This window comes from Hakea prostrata, chromosome 1 (assembly GCF_041222555.1).
Source record: "Hakea prostrata isolate BN-2017 chromosome 1, UWA_Hpros_2, whole genome shotgun sequence".
Classification (NCBI taxonomy): Eukaryota; Viridiplantae; Streptophyta; class Magnoliopsida; order Proteales; family Proteaceae; genus Hakea; species Hakea prostrata.
Window position 1 is genome coordinate 6,773,313 of NC_142600.1, and position 21,821 is coordinate 6,795,133.

The 21,821-nt window shown below is 38.2% G+C and overlaps 2 protein-coding genes across 3 annotated transcripts in view; one reads left to right on the forward strand and one right to left on the reverse strand.

Annotated features, from left to right (window-relative positions):
• Positions 1–1,473: 1,473 nt before the first annotated feature.
• On the reverse strand, positions 1,474–12,302 carry LOC149027034 (transcription factor GTE6-like). Of its 2 annotated transcripts, none has more exons than XM_089158406.1 (9): positions 11,908–12,302; positions 10,752–10,910; positions 7,568–7,783; positions 5,255–5,332; positions 4,396–4,620; positions 4,205–4,303; positions 4,015–4,073; positions 2,395–2,545; positions 1,474–2,123 (listed from the first exon to the last, which is right to left on the reverse strand). In XM_089158406.1, exons 2-9 carry the CDS (start codon positions 10,908–10,910, stop codon positions 1,956–1,958), a joined length of 1,155 nt encoding a protein of 384 aa, XP_089014532.1. In that variant the 5' UTR covers positions 11,908–12,302; the 3' UTR covers positions 1,474–1,955. The 2 variants fall into 2 exon arrangements, with proteins under 2 accessions (XP_089014532.1, XP_089014524.1); XM_089158398.1 differs by having other exon boundaries at positions 11,902–12,302.
• A 1,403-nt stretch (positions 12,303–13,705) lies between these two features.
• The window catches only part of LOC149027035 (importin subunit alpha-9), a 30,117-nt gene continuing 22,001 nt past the window's right edge, over positions 13,706–21,821 (forward strand). Inside the window, exons 1-3 of the mRNA XM_089158419.1 lie at positions 13,706–13,984; positions 14,438–14,660; positions 18,196–18,349. Coding sequence (XP_089014545.1) covers positions 13,933–13,984; positions 14,438–14,660; positions 18,196–18,349 — 429 coding nt within the window. The 5' untranslated portion in view covers positions 13,706–13,932. The remainder of the gene's footprint in view (positions 13,985–14,437; positions 14,661–18,195; positions 18,350–21,821) is intronic.

Sequence of the window (21,821 nt, forward strand, 5' to 3'; positions counted from 1 at the left end):
CCTCACCCCCCCTAAAAAACAAAAAAAAAAAAAAAAAGGAGAAGGGCTTGCTCTGTATCATTTCAGATCTTATCAATCTGAAGAAAATTTATACAGCTTACCTCAAAAGCACATCTGCGGACTGATGTTTTAAGTGCCAAACTCCATTGTTACTTCACAAGGTAATAAGATCAAGATGATAATTTATGCTTCTTTTAGAATAGTCCTTGATGACAGCAGCGGCCATGTACAAACCAAAAACCAACTAAAACATGAGAGATAACACGTAAAAACAAGTATTTGGCTCCTCTCCTTGGATAAAATCTCCCAATGAGTCCACAATGATTTATAGGATTAGGCCAAGTGCAATATTCTAATCAAAGGGTACTCATAAGGGTGTCAATCGGTACGGTTTCAGTACGGCACCAACTTTAAATATTGAAAACCAGAACCGTACCATATCAAATTTACACGGTACGGTACGGTTTCAGTATTTATAAAAACGGTTCGGTACGGTTTCAATATTAAATCGGTGCAGGAAAACGACTTAAATTTGCTATCTAGTGCAGTACAGTTTTGGTACGAATGAACTTATGCCACTTTTGTTATTAATTCATTAAGATCCTAATGAAATTGCGATCAACCAATCAATAGAATTTGATACTAATAGAAATAAAGCAAGTAAATCTAAGAAGATGAGTGAACGATGAAACGAAAAACTTAAATAAGGAATTAGGGATAGGGTAATGGTAAAGTGTTTTAATTGTAAATTACAATTAATATCTCTTAATTTGGTACGATACTAAATCGGTACGATTTTGGTATATACCGACAGTATGAGTACTTAAAACCATAACCGTATCGAAGAAATTCTGTTTCGGTACGTACAGTACGATTTTAGACAGTGCGGTTCAGTACGGTTAAACGATTTCGGTACGCAATTGACACCCTTAGGTACTCATTGGATTTATCCTAGTATTTGAATTAAAATATTACACGTAGCAGCATCACATGGTTGCTTAGTTGGTGATGACCACCACCTCTTAATGAAGAGGTCATCAGCTTGACTCTCCCTGATGGTATATGTAGTATCCCCTCCTCTATGTATAAAAAGCTTTTCTCATACACAATAAAAGAAAAATGTGTAAATATTACAGATAGCTGAATTTTATAACTCGTTGGGAAAGCCCCTCCAAGAGAAGATCCAAACTCATATGATAGAGTGTTGACCCTACTTCAATCAACTAAAGTATTTTTTGCAAAACGTTTGCCATTTCTACTAGAGGTCACAGTTTCAGTGGATCAACATCCAATCCATTTATGACAAAGAAATGAATCAACCATTTCCTTGTAGATGTGTAACATGTGTCCCTTAAGGTCCATTTACAAGTCACATCATTTGTTGTTGTTGTTGTTGTTGTTTTTTTTTTTTTTTTTTTTTAATTAATTTAATCAAACTCTTTAATGTGACTTATAAATGAATTTCAACCATTTGATGTGACGCTAAGACACATGTCATACATCTCCAAGGAAATGGATGGTCCATTTCCTTGTTAGAAATGGACTGAATAAATTTCCCCAGTTTCAGCCAGAGTGCTAGAGTTGTTAAAAATCCCAACAAATGAAGCATTAAGTGAATTGCCAACTAATAGATCCATGCCTAAGGTCAGTCTAACATGTAGAGTACACCTACTCTTGATTATAATACACATTGTAGCAATAACACCTTCTGCTATAAGGTGATCTCAACTCTCCATACATTTCTAGGACAAGAGTGGACCAGTATTGCACCCAAGCAATTGAGTCAACCAGAATACCTTTAATGAATAAAAACCAAAAAGCCATTACCAACATAAAAAAGGGGATCCATGACCCCAGCTACATATCCTTTTGAACATTTCTTAGACTGGTGTAATAGTACAACATTGGGCAAGCCCACGTGTAGTGGAGAAAAAAGCCACCAAATCCCAAGCAAATCAAGGTGGAAGCTTTTTACCTCGTTTCTTTGCAGTCTTGGCAAGAGCATCACAAATTTCTCTTTTTCGTTTGGAATTCTCATTGCCACCTTTGCTCCCAGATGTCTTTCCATTTCCTTCTAATGCCTCCTTCACAAAGAACTTCAACCTCCATAATGTCGATTCGCTCTACACCAAAAGTAACAGTCAAATACATTATACTGAAAGGGATCCTACGAAGACCTTCTTTGTTATAGAATCAATGCAACCCTATAGCCGCTCTAAGGCTTCCTTTGGTTGTCCTTTATTAAAAAAGCAATTGTCCATTTGGAACCACTTCCAAGGTCAATCCTTCAGCATGCATTACTGAAGGGGTTTTTTATTTTACTTTTTCAAAGGGGGGGAGGGGGGATGACCGAGCAGCAAAGAGCACACTTGTCATGACAGATCGAACAATAACCTGAGCATCCATATCAAGGTCCACCTCTTCGGCAGTGGCTAAGAAACTGGGATTTTTCTGCGCAATAATCTCCAATGCCTTATTGAGATCTTCAGGAGATAACCGGCTGAGGCCTAAACCAAGTTTTCTTTTCTCTTCTGCTGACATTTTCCTAGGCAAAAAGTAAAATTCTTGAGTCAGTCTTTGTCCCTACACACAGGCAACTTGCAGGGCAATCATTAGTATTTCCCCCCCAGTCTCTGGGTGAGCTCCTGACAAAAATTAGTGATAGTTATACCAAATGAATCCGCAAACTTGTAATTCCAATCTGGCCATCTGGGTAATAAAGGACTCACATCATTCAACCATAAAATGAAAAACAAATTTTCATGCAACTTATTACTATACCCTTTTTTGTATGGCTGGTTAGAACTTCCGACCGATTGCACAGTATACAAGTCACAGCCTCACTTACTAATTCAGGCTCTCCACCAACAATGAACGTAATTCAACAATTCCCAACTAGTTAGTTGCTGAACTTTCAATATAAAAGCAGATTCCTTACCACCCTGTTTGTTTTCTCATAGATCCCTGGCGATGTAAAATTTTCCATTACTTTCTTTTTTGGTCATTGTCTGTTTGTAGAAGGGAAAATTAGGTCCCATATTAATTTCCAGGTTCACTATTTTGAACTGTTTTCCCTAGGAAAATTTTACTCTTACATTAAGCAATAAATTTTCCTTGTAAAATTGCAGCTAAATTTGTGAGTGGTTTTATCAAGGAAGAAGCAAGGATAGGTGCCACTCTCCGCTGGATCCAATTCTCAAATCAGAAAATAATAAGGGAAATGGAAAAGATAAACTGTTGATTAAACATTTTTTACTTGATCCCTCACAAACTAGAATTAAATAGTGATTTTCCAGGGATAGTTTCTTTCTAGCATCATTGAAAGGAATCCATACCACAATACAGGTTGATAGAAGGTACGCAAGGAGACTTTTCACAACTTCAAAAATACAATCAGCTGTGCAAATTGAGTCACAAAACTGAGGTGGATCAAAAACAAACTTAACTCCTACAAACCTATTAGCACAATGATGCAGTAAAAAAAAACATAAAATCAACTGTGATCCATACAAGCTGCATATGACTTAGTTTTGAATCTGCTCTAGGGGCCAAATGAACAAATTACGTCGAGGCATGGTAAATGGAAGCAATATAGTGAGTTAATGGGGAGGTTCCTCTTCTGAATATTCTAATAGAAAAGGTTAAGGGCAAGATACACCAAAGGCCCAAGAAACATAATTTCTAAAAATAAAAAACAAAAATTGCAAGGCATTACAGAAGAGAACCTAATGAAATAACATCTCTCCACTTTGAGCTATGATTTTACAGTAAGTAAAGAAACCTTGCACCTTGGCAGTGTCGTAATTATTCAAAACTGAGAGAGTAAAGGGGATGTCCATGTAATTGTCCAAAGCACAACGGGAAGGGTTTATAGATATTTGTGTTTTAACCATATATATCAATAGATAATTAACAACATGTTTTGCCAAAATCAAATCAAACAATTAGATCAGAAGAAGAAAGAAAGAGGCTATTTCAATGTTTCAAAGTTAGAATCTGATGTAGGGAACAAACCTGCACTTTTGAACAACGATTTCTCTGAGTTCCTCTAAATGCATATCAACGTCGCAAATCTGAAACCATCCAAGAGCAATAACGTCAATGGAGAGGCAGAATCATCCCCAAAATCAAATCAGCATTCTGTAAGAAGAAACTCTTCATATGCACCTTCGCTTAGAAGAAAGATACTTAAACCTCAACAAACCTCAGTACTTATATCTCTCGCCAACTTTGCATTAGCAGCTTCTTGAGCAAGCTGCATACTTAACTGCGCCTCTGCTTCTTCCTCTTTTCGCCTTGTTTCCTATCATATGAATCTGGTTAAGAAAAGAGCAGAGAACAACATGCTTCAACAGAAAATGGGAATGGGAAACCCCTTCAAAATCATAATTTTACCTCTTCAATAACTTTAGGTAAAAGTTGAAGCCACTTTTCCTCAAATTTTTCCAATAAAGTCTTGGCCATCACATGAACATCACTTTTTTCATCATTATATGTCATTGCATTCTTGAAGACCAACCTCACGTCACTGCAGATATCTCGGACATTCTTATAACCAGTGCCATCCTTAGCTTCCATTTGATTCTTAATTGTACCAAAATCCATGGGCTTTTCAATAACCTAACATGCACCACTTCCAACGAATTAATCAACTTCACCACAAATATCCCCAGACGCAAACTATAAAAAGAAATTACAAAATCAAGAAAAATCACCTTCACGTCAATAGGGTGAAAATGTGTATGTTAAGAACTGCATTACAGTATATTACAGGAGCATATTTGTAATAAAAGTAATCATCAGGGGGATGCATGATTACTCATTGGACAGGGAGTTATTTGTAACTATAAGGTTTGTGCCTCAATAATTACTAAGTATTAGGAACCAATCAGTGAATTAAGAACACTGTCGATCAGGGTTCTTTTTTTTTGTTCTTCTCCTCTCTTGTAGTTAGTCTTCTTTGATTTCTGTTCACAAATTAATATTGTCACTGATTTAGTGAGAAGTGACAATTGACACAGCCCAAACTTACAAAAGCTGGGAACCACGTATAAAATCTAGATTTCAAAAGATTAAGGTAAATATACATTTGAAACTCAGCAATAACATTCAGAAATGGAGCCCAATATGGATGCTTACATACCTCTGATAAAAAGCATGCCAATCATGGTGAGGAAGAATTTTTTCACAAAGTGAATGCCTATGGCCCTATAATATTAAGAAACTAGCCAAAAACAAAAGGTAAGACATGTACCTCATAGTAGTCATCTAAACCAAGACCTTCAACATCTACAGGCTCCATAAATGGCCATGACCACTTGTGCTGAGAAATCTGCTCACAATTTAACACAGGAAGAGGATTCAGCTTTCTGCTAGTTCCCTGCAGATGCAACTGTTATAAATGCAACCTCCCCCCCCCCCCCACCACCCCCACCAAAAAAAAAAAAGCTAATGAAAAAAACCTCCCATGCAAATGCCAGGAATTCATTCAATAGATCAAATTTGTACAAAGAAATAGTCAAGGCAACAATAGAATTTGCTATTACAATAAACACCACCAGTATATGAGGCAGCAATTCTTTTATTGTTGGCAGGCAAAATAATCAATTGATTATTAAGCCCTCTCACTATTTAGAATCTGAAATAGCCCACACTGAAAGGCAATGCTTAAGCGACGCCTCACATATTCCAGGTACCAGATAAAGTACCTTTCATATCTGGGTAATCATCTCAGATACCAACTTCATAAGTGCAATGAACAGCTTGTAGAAGAAAGCTTAAGCAAATGTCAATGCAGCAAATATTAAGAGGAAAAAGAAAAGGAAAGAAATCCCTGGAAACTAGCGGATTTTGGGGACCTAGGGTATACTGTTAAGCATGTTACAGAGAAAGTGGGACTGCTTAAGTATAAAAGAGGCATCATTAGGGCCTGAGCTCTAAGATCAAGATCCACATGTGAGCTTCCTTAAATGTGGAGAAGATAACATGTCGGGTATGATTTTGTGTTGTTTTTTAATAGCATCTAAATTGACTGAGCTCTTTGTCATACATTTGATAGCAAATCCCAGTTAGTTGGCCAGGTGAGTTGCTTCAGATATAGATTTAATTTTGCTAATGTTATTTCAGTTATTTTATATCCAACTGAGTCAGACTCCTTTTATAGCTAATATCTAACAGGGCTATCAGTAATTACAGTCTAGATTTCGATTTATAAACATGCTTACAAATATGTTCTATCTCTTCAAGGCAAAGAAATTGAAGCAATTTTCTACAAGCTCTGAAGTTTGAAGTTTGAATGCTACTCTGGATGTATGCTTCTACAGAAAGCCAAATAATTGATGCCGAAATTTCTTTCTTCCTCATCATCTTCTGTTCTTTTTCTTTATTAATATTTTCCCGGTGCTCAGCTGAATTTTCCTATATATATAATCCCAAACTGTTTCTCCAATTTCAGCTAATCCATTTTGACCTCTATGGCTCCATCCCCAACCAAGCTCACCTAACAAGACCTTCCCAAGTTTCACACTTTCTATACTTCAAACCCTGGCTTTGCCTAGCCCTCACAGAAAACCTTATAGGCTCCACATGACATAGTCTAATCATGAAGCCGTAGTCTTCAGTCACACATTCATCAGTTTTCTGGGATGTAACAACCAGACAGCTGTTATATTTCATTTTATTTCCCCCCCTTCTGGATAGATCTCGAAAGCATCCTCGCCACAAATCCAGTGAAATGATCAAAACACTTACAAGCATATTTAGAGATTTTCACGGTTTCTTCCACCCCCCCCCCCCCCTTTTAAGTTCTTCTATCAACAGAGATTATATATAGCCCAACAAATAAAACTTCACTTTGAATTTCAAGTTTCAGGAAATGCACCCAACCTACTGAAAAGATCACAGACGAATTAGAGGCTTAGAGGTTAAAATATAAAAAATAAAATGCAAAGCCTTACAATTCAAGCTTAATTTTTGGCACCTTTTGCTTTCCTTTTAACTCTGTCAGGCTATCTATGACTAGTCAACCTTGCATTACAAATCCATTTTACTTTTGCAATCAAATTATTGGTAATCATAGTGAAGTCATGTTTGGTGTGTTGGTCAAGAGTTCACTTAATAAATGCTTGGTTATGAATTCAAGTCTTAGGATCAACCTCTCTGGAGAAAAGCAGAGTAAGGCTGCATAAATCTGGCCCCTTACCAGACCCTGCTAAATGTGGGAACCTTGTGGACTGGATATGACCTTTAAGGAACACATTATAAGCTTTACCTCAAAGCATGAAATATAAGGCATAATTTTTAGGGGGGAAAGCAAAGATGCTTGGTCATGTCTGTGGTTCCTGTGCCAAGATATCCCTTTCGTTTTGATGCCCTGGACATGCTCCCCTACATCTCATGCTGGTGCAGGGGCTACACAACCAAGCCTTGGTCCCTTGCCCTTTCTTCATATTTGGAGCTGTGTGCATATGGAAATGATTTATGGATTACAAATAAGATTCGAGGATGATAAAACACACACACACGGACCCAGATGACTCGTGTTAGAGGAAAATGCAAGGTTAATTGCCTGGCGTAGTATTGTGGAGAATTGGCGCATAAGTTCTTGCATCCTTCTTGCAGCAGCAGCTTCTCTCTGTGTTGCATCGTGCTGCTGCTTCTTGATGCTTAGATTCAGTTTCTCTTTGTCCTTATCCTTCACAACTGAACTACCTCTAGAGCTGTTTGGCAACTTTTTGCTAGAGGATGAGTAGAACTGAGCCACCTCATTCACTCTTCGCTCAATCTGAAAATAGAATTATAAGATCTTTCAGCTAATGAGTGTCAACAAGGAAAAGAAAGAAAAAATTGGAACTGAGATTGGGTGGGGGTTAGTTCTGAAACTATTGCCTGACTGAAAACAGATTTAGAGGTAGACCTCTAAATCTGTTTTCACAAGTATATCTTTGACAAATAACAACAATTAGCATAAGGGTGAATTCACAAGTATATCTTTGACAAAAAAGAATCATAAGAAGGCTTAAAATCAGACTTCTGCAAATAATTGAAAAGATCTTTTCGAAAATTTTAATGGAGACTTGGCACTAGAAAAGTGTCTATTGGAGAAAGTTGGTGCTTCCGAACTATGGCTTGGAATTGAATGGAATTAATAGCCCTTCTGGAACTCCAATACAGATAGGAACCACGAATTTGAGAGTTTCTACTAATAGGCCAGGAAAATTAACTATATTCTTCAGTACTTACTCTTAATGACACTTTCTCAAATATTCACAAGAAGGTCCCAGATAATTTAGAGGCTTTTCCAAAATGACACATAGAAGCCTAAATTTCATAGAGATCAATGGTGAGGCACGGCTTGATCCAAGGGTCTCATTACCTGATAAAATTCCAATACTGGAGCATCACATTGATCAACATTTGAGGACACCTACATATATGTTTATCTATCTTCTCCTTTGGACCAGTTATATTAAACTTGGGACAGTTTCGGTATGCAGCAGTCTAAACATGGAATTTAGTGCACAATTCCACTTGGTTGGCTGAAACTTCACGGACTGCTCCCCCTTTTTTGGGTACAAGGACTTCTCTCATGTTGAATTTCAGAAATTCTGAGATTGCCAAGTGGCACCCCAAAAAGAAAGGGTTGAAAGAATACGGTACAACCAAGAGGGTGAACAGATCTACGGTGGGAGTGTATGATCATAGACCAGGGTCACCCCAAAGCACATGACTCCCATGACAAGTTTCAGACATTGTGAGAGTGCAAAGTGGCAAAATAAAGAGTCAAAAAACTCTGGTACCACCAAGCGAATGTCCACGGTAGGGTACATCTGTGAGGGTGGGGGTTCAGAAGAAAGGTGAGTGAATTGAGCAAAAATTGAAACTGAATTTGACATGTAAGCAAGATAGATCACTTCCTAAATGCTCAGTAGCAATATTTACAATGCGACTCTTCCAAGGTCACATTATGGAGCATCCATACAAATATTCTCTTGGTACGTTGCCATGTACCAAACATTTTACCAAATAAATTTAATTAAAAAGCTTGAGTTATAAAATTTTGAGATAGAGAATAACTATACCAGGGCAAGGACAAAAGAGGATACGAGGGAAAGAAGGTGCATTTAAAACAAACAAATAAAGTGAAAAAGATTCCTCCCCACTTTAAGGGATGATATCATGAAGGTAAAACCCCATAAAACCAAAAATTAAGGTACCTTTTAAGGAATAAATTCTCAAGCTATAGTGATGCATTATATCGCAGACATTCTTTTTTTTTTTCTTCCTTCTATTGTAGCTTAGTATTTTAGAGTTATCTGTGAATACACTAAAGCTGAGAACAGCTGTCTAGTACACTTGGTAGACTGTGGTGTGTAAAAGCGCACCTTACTAGGAGGTCTCAGGTTCAAGCCTCCTAATTCTCACCTTCTCTCCTGACCCCAACTGCCAATGACCCCCCCCCCCCCCCAAAAAAAAAAGTACATATATAAAACCAAAAAGGCTCCTATTAGGAAATTATACCAGAAAACGAATAAGAACATGTATTTGCATGCATACCCATAGACCCAATTCCCTAACTATGCTGCCCTTATTCGAATTTCTAGCTATTCTGATATCCCTGCTTAGACTTTAACAAGCAAATATAAATAACCCTAACTACTCCTTATCCAAAAAACAAAAAACAAAAATTGAAAATAACACAAATTAGTTAATACTGCTAAAATACAAAAATTAATGCACAACCAATGTACTGCCAAGTGCCAATGTCTCAAAACATAAACAAACTTACGATAAACAATCATTTTCAATTTTGGTGCATATGATAAATCTTAGAATCCTAGTGATAGTAATGTGGGATCCTCTATGTTAGGTCCTATGTTTTTCTTTGGGGATCATTCAACTACTCGGTTTTTTTTTCCCCCTCCCCTGAATGTATAATTCCTTCTTCCACTGAAAATGCTCACCTGTTAGTTCAGTTGGGATAACAAATGCAGCAATTGTCCAGCAAATGGAAGTATTTATGTCTTCATTGATAACAGTAATTTGTACAAGTTACTGACCATTTGCCCCTCCCAGACCCAGCAGTAGTGGGAGCCTAGTGCATTGGGACACTTTTTCTAGTTATTTTTTCAATTTGTTACATATAGTAAATCTTGGATTGCTTATGATAGTGAGATAGGATCTGCTTTATTATTATGTAGATTTTTCTTTTGGGTATCATTCTTTTTCCCCCTAAATACTCTTTTTTTCCCTAAAAGCAAGTCCTTCTTCCACCCATCACACTCAGCCTGTTGATTCAGTCGGGATAATGAATGCTGCATGTAAAGTACAATGTTTACGTCTTCTATCTTCACTGATAATAGTACTTCTTAAATTTAAGGGCGTAGATTGGTTCATTAAACTCAAGGAAGCCTTTACATGGATATTAGGCGGGCCTACATGAATTATCTGTCATTTTGCTCAGTTTATGGCCATTTCATACATTGATGATAAACACAAGCCATTTTCCCTCACTTCGTCCACCAAAGTTGGTCCACGATTCTCCTTTTTTCTGTTCAGGGGGTGGGGGTGAGGGGTCGGAAGGGTTGCAACCATAGGCCTATTATTTATTTATTAAGTGTCAATTAGATCAGTTTTATACAATTCTATGACCTGGTTTACCTCTGGAAGAGGATATAAAACACTTCTTCTTTACACAGAATAAGGATTACTGTATACCACCAACTGGTTTCCTTTTCCTGCCAAAAACATACCTCGTCAACTTTTCCAAACACTTCATCAACATGGTGCTTTAACCATTCCACTTCTGTAGCATCACCATCATCACCAACTCTAGTTTCCAAATTTCCAGCCTCCATCAGAGTCCCATCCCCAGGAGCTCTCTCCAGAATTGATACATCGGCTGGTTCCATCTGTTACGTGGAGAAATATCAGAAGCCCCCTCAACCAGATAACATTTTATTGGAAGAGAAAAAGGAAATGCAACTTGACAACCCTATGAAGATAAGGTTCCTTCAAGTCACCAGATTTTGCCACATTCAAAGTACAATCATATACTTCCCCTTGTATGTCACATGCCACATGCTTAAGGTTCTCCAATTACCACTGTCCAATCTTCCATATTGCTGGATTCTCAAAGCTTTCCTCCCCACCCCCAAACTTGAACATTTCTATTTGGCTAAAATTCAACAACTGAACTGGGGATCTTGTTCATCTGTTCAAATCTGGACCTCATCCAACGTGCCAAACGACAGACTATTTAGGCTCAGCACAGAAGAAAAAATTATCTGGTCAGACAGACTCAGGACCGACTACATATACTCTATCCGAATTTATTTTTTCATTTTTCTCCCAGCCCATAAGACAGATCATTAATGGTTGAAATGCACTGGAAAATCAAATAAAGACCACAAGTAAATGTTGCGGACTAACAAGGTATGACAAGTAACCCACTACATCGAGATTGTAGAATACTAGAACAAACTACTTTTTTCTGAACAAAATCCCCAAGCAGAAGAATTTAGGGGTTTTTACTAACTACCTGCCGTTCCTATTTAAGTTTGTTGTCTTCCAATGATGGAATTAGAAGAATAATGTCATTTCCAGATAACACCAATTGTTTTCTATTGGACCCGCACACAAGCACTTTTGGAGGGAGAAGGGTACAGATAAATAATCAGGGCAAGATAGAATCCGGAACCAATAAATGGAGATATACAGTAAACCATTTAAGAAAAAACCCATGGAGAACAAACATCAGCATCCCCTGTGAGAATGGAAGTACGTTATATACATGTATATATATAAAGGATCAAAAAAATTTACGGCTAAATTTTGAGCATCAAACCCTAACCACATACTAAAGTTATTTATGGGCGAGTGAGAATGAGACACAGCACTTACTGGTACCTTTAACCTTGTTACAACGTCGTCAATAGACTACCGGAGAAAAGTGATAGATATTTGGTGGAGAAGTAGGACATTAACACCGAAATAGTAACTCGAAATCTAAAAGGAATATAATGATGAGAATAGGAGATTCCAGAATGAGTCCCAAAGCTTCGTTGCAGAACAAGGCTCACACGGCAAGCTTGTATGTTGCTAGCTTAGATTGGTCGTATCAAGTATATCGCCTAACGACCTTGAGCTTCGAAGTTGCCTCTGGTTTTTGCAACCGGTAGTCGTGTTTTCTGCTGCTGCGGTCTCTCAGCTTTCAACGGGATCGACAATTTAAACCACTACTTATTCTTCACAATAACAACCAGCTTCATCTCAGATTGCTCCGTATCGACAAGACAGCGGTCTCTTCTCTTTCCCATTCATCGTGATATCGAGTAACGGCACGACTTGACCCGATCTGGTTCAACCGGATCAACGAGACATCTCGCGTTGCTTTATAAATTTTCTGCGAGTCCGATTCACCTCCCTGGGCTGTGCAAGACACAAGTCTCGATTATATATTCTGATACTTTTAACCTCACAGTATCAGTGGGACCCACCTTTTAATACTTAAAACAAATATATATTTTTTGATAAACTAAAATTACAATTCAGCTCGTCCATTATTTAACACTAGTTGTTCTTGATGCGTTCGTTTTATACAAGAGTATAATTTAAGTTCAATTCGAATGGCTGGAGTGTCTTGGGTACTAACTTTAAGTTGATCCCTTGTGCATGTATTAGTTTCAACGTCTGATTTTGCCATGTGAATAAACTATATCGGGACATTTTTGCTAATTCCATATAATATTTTCCTGAAGAATAAAAATGTTGAAAAGCACAATTAAAGGAATATAAAGCAGCAGCACGGCCAAGTCCGAGTGCAGCAAGGTTATTGCATTGTGAATAGTGATCAATTGATTTGGATTTTAAAATTATCTTTGTAAAAGCAATGGTATAACTACATACATTAAGACCTTTCTTCAAACTCCAACAAAAGCTTTGTGTGTTATACATACTCATCTTTGTGTGTATTTCCAACACACAAAAGCCAGTCCTGACGGGAAGATGAGCCAAAAAAATAAACCAAAAGCTTTGTGTGTTGGAAATACTCGTTAGTCGTTATACTGTTGAGTATGTACAACACACAAAGAGTAGTTATGCCGGGAAGATGATCCAGACTCTCTTTTCTTTTATTTTATTTTACGCCATTATACATGGAGTCCACGTATATATTTTTTTATCACATCTTTTTTCCCATCCCACCTTTGCAAACAAACGCAGCTTTAATGAATGATGTTAAGCAGGAAGAACCGTATTGTAAGGTTTGCAAGAGATTTTGGATACTCTCCTTCGAGGAATGTGGATGTGATCCCTGACAAGGAGCATAAAGTGTTTTTGGGACGATTTTACAACTACAAACTATGTAGAACCCCACACATAAAAAAAATAATAAAACATTAAAAAAGAATCCATCACTTTAATTCTATGGTCCCTTGTAATTTGTGGTCAATAGCCATCGAAAGAGCACATAGTACATCTTGTTGGGGGAGACGATCCGAATTCTCCCTCGAAGGGCTCTTTTGATATTTGAAAGGGCGGGTTGGGTGCATGACAAATATTAGGAAAAAAGAAGAAAAAAAAAATTAACGGAGAAAAAAAAAAGAAGGGAAAATAAGACACCATGTGCCGTATGGATTTGTCCCTTCTCTTGTTTTCTTTTTAGTTGTACATTTTTATTTTTATTTTTTGTTTGGCGACGAAACAAACGCAGCTTAAAATTACGCTCCTCCATCTTAAGCAAATAGACGTCGAAGCGGCGGATTTTCGCGCGCCGGCGCTTAAACATCGATTCAGAATTGTTAGCATCCAAACAAGACTTCATATTTTGATTTCTGGCGGTCGCGGTTCATTTTGCCGTTTTGCCTCCCGAATCCGAATCAGAAAGTTGAAAGCTCGCAAGTCCGTGCTTGAGGAGTTCTTTGGTCGACGATTATGGCGGGTGAAGGTTTACATTCCCACAGGAGAGACCCTATCAAGTCATCAGGCATGTGATCTTAGCACCATCTAATGTATCTTCTGTTATTGTGAATACGAGGATCATACTTTCGTTTCGATCTTTTGCCCGCAGAGTTTCTGAGTTTGCTTAGAACATTTATTTTTCTATCATTAAATCAGTTTGATGGCTTTTCTCTTCAAAAAATTTACGGGAAATTGAACGCAGTGTTGGTTGTTAGGGTTATACGAGAGGAAGCTAGAGTTTCAGTTAAACACTCTTGTTTGTGTGATTCAATCTGTCCAATTACTCGTTGGGCCTATCTTGCTTTAAGCTGTCGAACGGTAACAAAGGTTTTACAAGTAAACTGAAAGACCGCTTTGTTGGTGATCAATATTCATCACAAAATGATCAAATTTTTAGCTAATTTCGTATTTTTTGTTTAGAATGTGAAGCGCCTCTTTGTTTGTTTGTATGAACTTGCAAATTTGCATTTGATCGCAGTTGGAAATGTTGCGGGTGAACGAAGAAAACAATATGCAGTTAATGTGGGAAAAGAAAGACGAGAAGCACTGGTACGTGCAAAGCGGCTATGTAGAGGTGGCATTATTGATAATACTGATGATGTTTGCCTCGACAAAGATATGGCGATTGATGAAGAACAAACGGCTTTGGATGCTCAGACTACTCGCACCATAGAAGAATTAAAATCTGCTGTCCAATTCCAGTACGTCCCTTGCATACCTCCCCCCCCCCCCTCTCTTTTTTCTTTTGGACTCTTGCATAGTTGGATAAATATCTATTTATTTGTTCTGGCTGTGATTTAACTTGGCAACTCAATATAAATCAGAAACTATGGTCATCGGGCTTTGTTGAGAGAAAGAATGTCTAATCAATGCATTATCATTTTAATCCTTAAGTAATGTACTAACTTACCTCCATCTCGTCTTCCAAATTTTTTGTCTAATACTGTCTGGTGCACATTGCTTTATTCTGTTGTCTCAGCTTACGTCTTGGTTCACTTATTATATCAATTGTGTTGGTGTTTAAGGAAAACAGCAATCTATGTGTTAATGATTTGATTTATCATCTTTTGAATCTAGAGCTTCTGATTTGTGGTCTAGGTTAGCGGTTACTCTATGTATAGTATTGTCAAACAAAATTCGGTCATCCTTAAAAGAAATACATTGTGGGACCTCTTATGATTTTGTGTAGTCAACTCAATATGAAAACAGTGCTCCATGCTGACCCCTTGTGTAGGACTACTTTGATTAGGAATCTGCTTCCTCAGTTATTTTTATGCAGTTTAGTGACGTATGATTTGGGTTTCTATGGAAAACATGTTTGCAGCTACAACACACGAACTAACGAAAGCCAACCATTATTTCTTGGATGAATAAAAACTCATTAACCAAAAGGAGAGAAGGGGAGGGGGGGGGGGAGTATACAAAAGATAACAAAGGGCAGAGCCCTACCCAAGCCAACAAGGCCCAAGGTAAAAGCAAACTAAAGAAATGAACTGGACACTAAGGCCATGACTGAAGAGACAAGACAAACTTTGGATCAAAGCTAGTTTCTCCCGCCGTCCTTTTTCTTCCTAGAAGACTTGAGCTCAACATTGAAGTCCCCGTCAAGCTGGTGGCAGATATTCTTTAAAATGATTTCTTTCTCTTGCTACCTTGAAGCAGAGGAGAAGGGGTGTTAGTGTTGGAAGAACCCCCAGGCTCGGAATTGCAAGAGTTAGCCAGCCTGCAGACATTGTCACCCACTTTCACTCAAATGGGATCAAGAACCACAATCAAAGGAGAGGGAAATTGAATTTGGCCTGTCCCAAGCCCAGAAGAAGGGAGAGAGATAGGGGAAAATTAGGCTGGGCCTGGACCAGAAGAAGTGGTGGAAGAGAAATAGTATGGCAGAGGTGATAGGGAGAGGGAGCATGGTGGGCTAGACAACTTGGTTATGGGAAACTAAGAGAAAAGTGTCTACTTTTCTGGTTTATAGGGGTTCAAAGAGGGTAAGTTGGACTTCTGGGTTAATTTTGGTTTTTGTAGTTGATGAGTAGGCAACGCTAAGGTTTAATTAGGGTAGGCTCTCAAAGTTAAGGGGGGGGGGTGGAATGTATTGGACTGTTGTGGGTTATTTTGCCTGGTGACTGAAATAGACAGTATGTGAAACACTGCCCAATCAATTGGGTTTTCGATTAGCACTGATGTGCTTATCAGGATTCAATGCATAAGCTTGGGGGTAGCCTGTGGTTTACTGGATGAAGCTTAGGAATATATTTTTCCCCTTTTGTGTGTCTGTGATGTCTGGGGGGGGGGGGGGTTTTGTGGAGAAAGTTATTGAGTATATAGAGCATAAAATCTATGCATAAGAGGGAAAGAAGAAGACATTACACATATGGAGCTACGTATGGTCGAATAGATCTACCTTCCTGCTTTTGCAACTTCCACAGTAAATTATCATGGTGATAGAAAGCCATTTGTCCAAGTTTGTGCTTGTCACAGTCTTTGGATGCTAGCACTCAAACACAAAGTACATTTTAAAAGCAACCAGCTTGATTCCTATTCTTATCTGAGGTACAAGACACTTTTGTAATTTCCTCAAGGTGCAAAACAACATCACTGACTATCTACTGGAAGTCTGTGAAACAACATATGAAATATGATATGCATCCAAGTCCTCATGGGTTCTTCTTACAGCCACAATGTCTGAAAACAAATAAGGGCTTGTTTAGATGCCTCCAACGATGTGCTGTTCATCATCAAATTGTCGGTGTCAGAGATCTTGTTGATCATATAAAGATGTTTGCTAGAGGCTTCAGCATTATCAATCTTTTGTTTCTGTACTTCTCTCGTGTTTGAGGTTATAAAAATCGGTTTTTGAAACAATATATGAAATATGATATGCATCCAAGTCCTCATGGGTTCTTCTTACAGCCACAATGTCTGAAAACAAATAAGGGCTTGTTTAGATGCCTCCAACGATGTGCTGTTCGTCATCAAATTGTCGGTGTATCAGAGATCTTGTTGATCATATAAAGATGTTGGCTAGAGGCTTCAGCATTATCAATCTTTTGTTTCTGTACTTCTCTCGTGTTTGAGGTTATAAAAATCGGTTTTTGCTTCTCCCTAAGCTATTTGATGAATCACATATGAGAGAGAGAGAGGGGGTTCCCTGAAAGGCAGGGTGGCCCCTCTGCTAGCATGGTTGGGCAATGGGAACATGCATGGATATACCAATGGGTGTGGCATTTCTGCTTTTCATTGGGAGGGGGTACATTTCACGACCTTTTGTGTCTGGCTGTGGGCCAAGCTGGCTTTTAAAGTTCCTTTCCATTGAGAAAATAGATTCTCTGTTCGACTGTCTAGCATAAAATCTAACCAATGGCATTACTGTTCAAGCTTTAACCTTTGATTTATACCATTCTTACATAATAATATTTCTTGGACATTGGTGCAGATATATTTAGGTCTTCTATTCTTGTCAATGGGCATCATAATCTTTTTCTTCTTTCATCTTGCCCTTTTACACTTCCAAGGATATTTTTGCATTAGAAGGTAAACTAGGGTTAGTATCCATCTGCTTTACCTTCAAGCCTTAGGATGACATCTCAAATAATTTAACAGGGTCTTGGTTTTATTATCATTGTTTTCCTGTACTGTTGGCATAGGCTGATGTATTGGTCTGTAGAGTTGCAGTGCTTCACTCTGCACTGTTTGCGGTGGTTTGTTTTGACTTTCTTCTGACTCTGGGTTCTCTTTGCCTTTTCTTTCCCAAATAATTTCATTAACGTGAAGGAAAAGCGAGCATATATTTTCCCAAAGGAAAATCACTTATTTCTTGTCTTTCAGAGGTTCACATTCTCCTAACTAAATACAACAGCGAGCATATATTTGTTTTTTCTTCTGATATTAGTTCTTGCATGCTTCTATTCTTATGGTTCTCTTCCCTTCTTTGACTCTCTCCCTCTTCCCTAATTATGGTTTAAAGCCCCATATTTTTTATTCGACTTGTCTATAATTTGAACCCTGTTCTTTGTATTGGACTATTAGTTCATGCCTGTATGTTATTTGAAGCCTCTGCATTGGTCTTCTTTTGAGTTCAGTGTGAACTGGTTTTGTTTAATGATAATGGTGCATTACTTGCTTAATATCCTGGTTTTATTGTTAGGTTTCATTATGGACAGTGTAGCTATTGTCTGAATGGACAGATTCAAGTCGAAACCTTTATTCATGTGGTTGTCATTGTGGAATTGTTAGGGGCAAAGGTGCAATGCAAAAGAAGGTGGAGTCCCTTCGTGATTTAAGGCGCATATTGTCAAAGTCCGAAATACCTCCTGTTGAAGCAGCCCTTAAAGCTGGAGCAGTGCCAATTCTTCTTCAGTGCCTTTCTTTCGGTTCACCTGATGAACAGGTCTAGGGAATCTTTGTTCAATACATTGTAGATGGTTTTGGATTTCATGTTTACTTTGAAGTGTTTATACTGTATATAAAGTTGGAAAGGATTAATGGAATCTCAACGGAAACTTAATAGCTTACCTTTTTCTATTGAACTTTATGGTCGATAGGCTTTCCCAGTTTCCACTTCATTCTGAATATAAAATGTTTTAACTTATTCATTGATGGGAACTCCTTGTTTAACTTAATGAGTTATTTATGAGGCTTTTTATCTAGTCCTCGTTGAAGTAGATGTAACCAGAATCATCTATGAGCGAGACATGATACCTTGGAGATTTCCCTAGCCTATAAAATGTCTTACCTTTTCTTTTGAATGGTTGAAACTGCTCATTTCATTGGAGTCATGCAATGTGTTGATTACCAAGCAAGGTGTGGTAAAGCCTAGAATTCATTGGGTATATAATCGTCCCATGTTAGTTAGGTATCTGCCTCTATTTGATATGTAATATATGTTTCTACTAGTAGATTTTAGTGTGCCGTGGGTTCCTCTTTTGGTGGGTTAATGATGTATGAATAATTTTACAATCAAACAAATCTTCTAGGAGTGAAATACGAGGGCAATCAATTGAATCTTTAGGGAGTGAGATACAAGGCCAAATTACCCAAGAACTTCAATTAGCCAGAGCAGAAGTTGGAGAGATAAAGCTTACTTTTTTTATAGGCACATGTATGTAAAAGCTAGAAATGGTTTGAAGTGAAACAGTGGTCAGTTTTTGGGAGAATATAAGTTTATGATTAGGGTAAACTAGGGTTAGAAGAAGATAGAGTTTTTCGTTCTGTCATATCTAGTTGGGTAATGTCATTTGATTTTAAATGCTGTATATGTTCTGATATTGAACCGGAAGTGATGCAGATTCATCACCCGAATAGACTTGGTTATTTAGGAACAAGTACACTGTTGGATCATTGATAAGACCCTAATATCTTGGGTGTACAGGCGTGAGAATTAGGGAAAGCACCGGATCATCATGAGCTGCTACAGAGGACCACTCCCAGCTGGACACTTAGGGGCAGCCTCAGCTAGTATGGACAGTTGGCAAAGGGAGATTGGGAGCAGCCACACCCTTTTGCATTTGACAGCACGACAGAGAAGGTGGTCCAGATGGCAAGAGGATTGGAGGAAGAACAATAGGTAGTTAGGAATGTTTTGTTTAAGGGAAGGGGGGAGCGAGGGGGGTTTATGCGTGGAGACTTTAGTGTGGAGCAAGCTGGTCTTGCTGGGAAGAGCCTGGCTCTCGGGTGAGTGCTTGTTTGGTGCTGTTGGTGTTTTATGTTATTGATGTGTTTTTGAAGTTAATGGCTGATATGTTTTCGATGTTAATAAAAGATGCCATATAATGTTCTAAATACCGTATTCCGTGATGGTTCATCTGAATATCAATGAAGAAGAATGCAGTCTAAGCTCTCTATACTCTATTGTATTTTCTGTTCTTACTGTATCTGTGAGCTGTGTGTTGTGAGTGTGTGGTGATTGCTGTAACAAATACATTAGGATCTTAGCAGTCATACACATTTTCGGCCTTTTATCCTGAGGGTTTTGTATGTACTATGCCACTTTTAAGGGTCTAAAGTAGGGGAATTAAGTTTAGCATGGAATTAGTTTCTATACTTAGTTTTCTTTTAACCTTTTTTAGTTTGATTAAATTTAGGTCAAGGTTCAATTCTGGTTCAATTTGGGTTAACATGTGAGCAGTAGCTGACTAGTTAGTAGGTTGTAATTAGGACTCCATTGCTTGTCCACGATTTGACTAGGGTTTATTTCGAATTAGATTCCTCTGGTGGTTAGGATTATGATTAAGGCCTGAGGCTTAGGCCGCTCTATAATTAAGTCCATCATTGGTGGCAATGAAGAATTTCATATTTTTTATTTTAATTGCCTTGCAAGCTGCTGTTACCTTTTTTCTTCATTGTGTGAGAGCTATTGTTCAGTCAGTAGGATCTATAATGGGGTGGAGTTGGTTGGAGCAGTTGACTCCTTGAAGGTGTGAGCCTGGGAGATTATCATAAGCTTCCTCTTCATTAATTTGAAGAACAGACACAGTGCAAGCTCTAGTTGAATGGTATTCAATCCTGCCATAGATTCCTGCTGTCCAGCCATTAATTTATCAATCCACAAGTATTGATCCCCATGTGCTAGATTCTTCTTCGAGACCCTCTACTCCGAAAACCTCGACTTCCTTTCTTTCTCTTCTTCTATTTCATTTTTGAAAACCATAATCCCCAAGAACATACCCATATCCGGCATACCCACTGGAATCCACTCAAATTCATTCTACAAACTATAGACACTATCCCCTTCACTGACGCCCCATCTCTCACTCAAGAACCCATAACAACTAATTTCTCGTTGACATTCCAAAACCATTTTTACAACCCATTGCAACCAAAAATAGTCAACAACTTCTTAGCTGGATTGTAAATTTGCAACTACGTCACCTCATTTATAGATACCCCCATCCTCTCAAGAATACACGTCAAAACCAATGATCCAAGGTCCAAGATTTGACTCCAATGTTGGAGTTCGATCTTCCCAAGCGCTGACAGAATCAATACATCATTCCAGGCTTTCCAGCCCCATTGAACCCCAGCTACACCTCAAGCTCCCTAAATCGATCCCCCATTGTAGCCTCATCCAATCACATGAAGTCTAGTTCCTAAAAAACCAGGTTTCTAAGGCTGTAAAATGGCTAGGTATTGGTAATTCGCTATGGTGCCAAATTTCGGTACCGAAAAGAGAAACTGTACCGATTCCATTACTTACTTTTGCATACTGTGCTGGTATGATATGAGAAAATGGTATACTTGTATTAATATGATACAATATGGTTTTGTTATGAAAACGGTATGAAATACCTGACCATAGTATGACATGAAGGGCAATTCAGTATGGGAATTCGGTGTGGTAAATTGGTATGGTTTCAGCAATTTGGTATGAGATCATGAAATCGGTACCCTACCATACTGAGTTGAAATCCCTTTTTTATATCGTACCGTACTGCTTTTGAAACGGTGCAGTTCGGTACAGTTTTATACAGTTGGTTTCAGTATCCTATATGGTTTTTTATACGAGATTGGCACCCTTACATTTTTCAACAAAAACCTAAATTCAAAAAACCTACTTCCTGCCATCAGAATTCTCTCAAACTTGGATCCTACCACCTTCCCAGACACTCTTGCACTTGATCTAGGCCCCAGCCATATCTGAAACTTAGAAACTCTAAAGCCCCAATTTCACTTTGTGAAAACCTTAACGACTGAACCCTAAATTAGCCCAATTTGATTGGGTTCTTTCTGAGATCCTGTTTTTTGGTCCTTAGTTCTATGTAAGGCTACATTGTGAAGTAAAAAGCATTAAGAGAATTATCTACATAGCAATTGGATTACTATTGTCAACTGGGTTACTTGAGAGTTGAGTGGTTGCGAGTGCG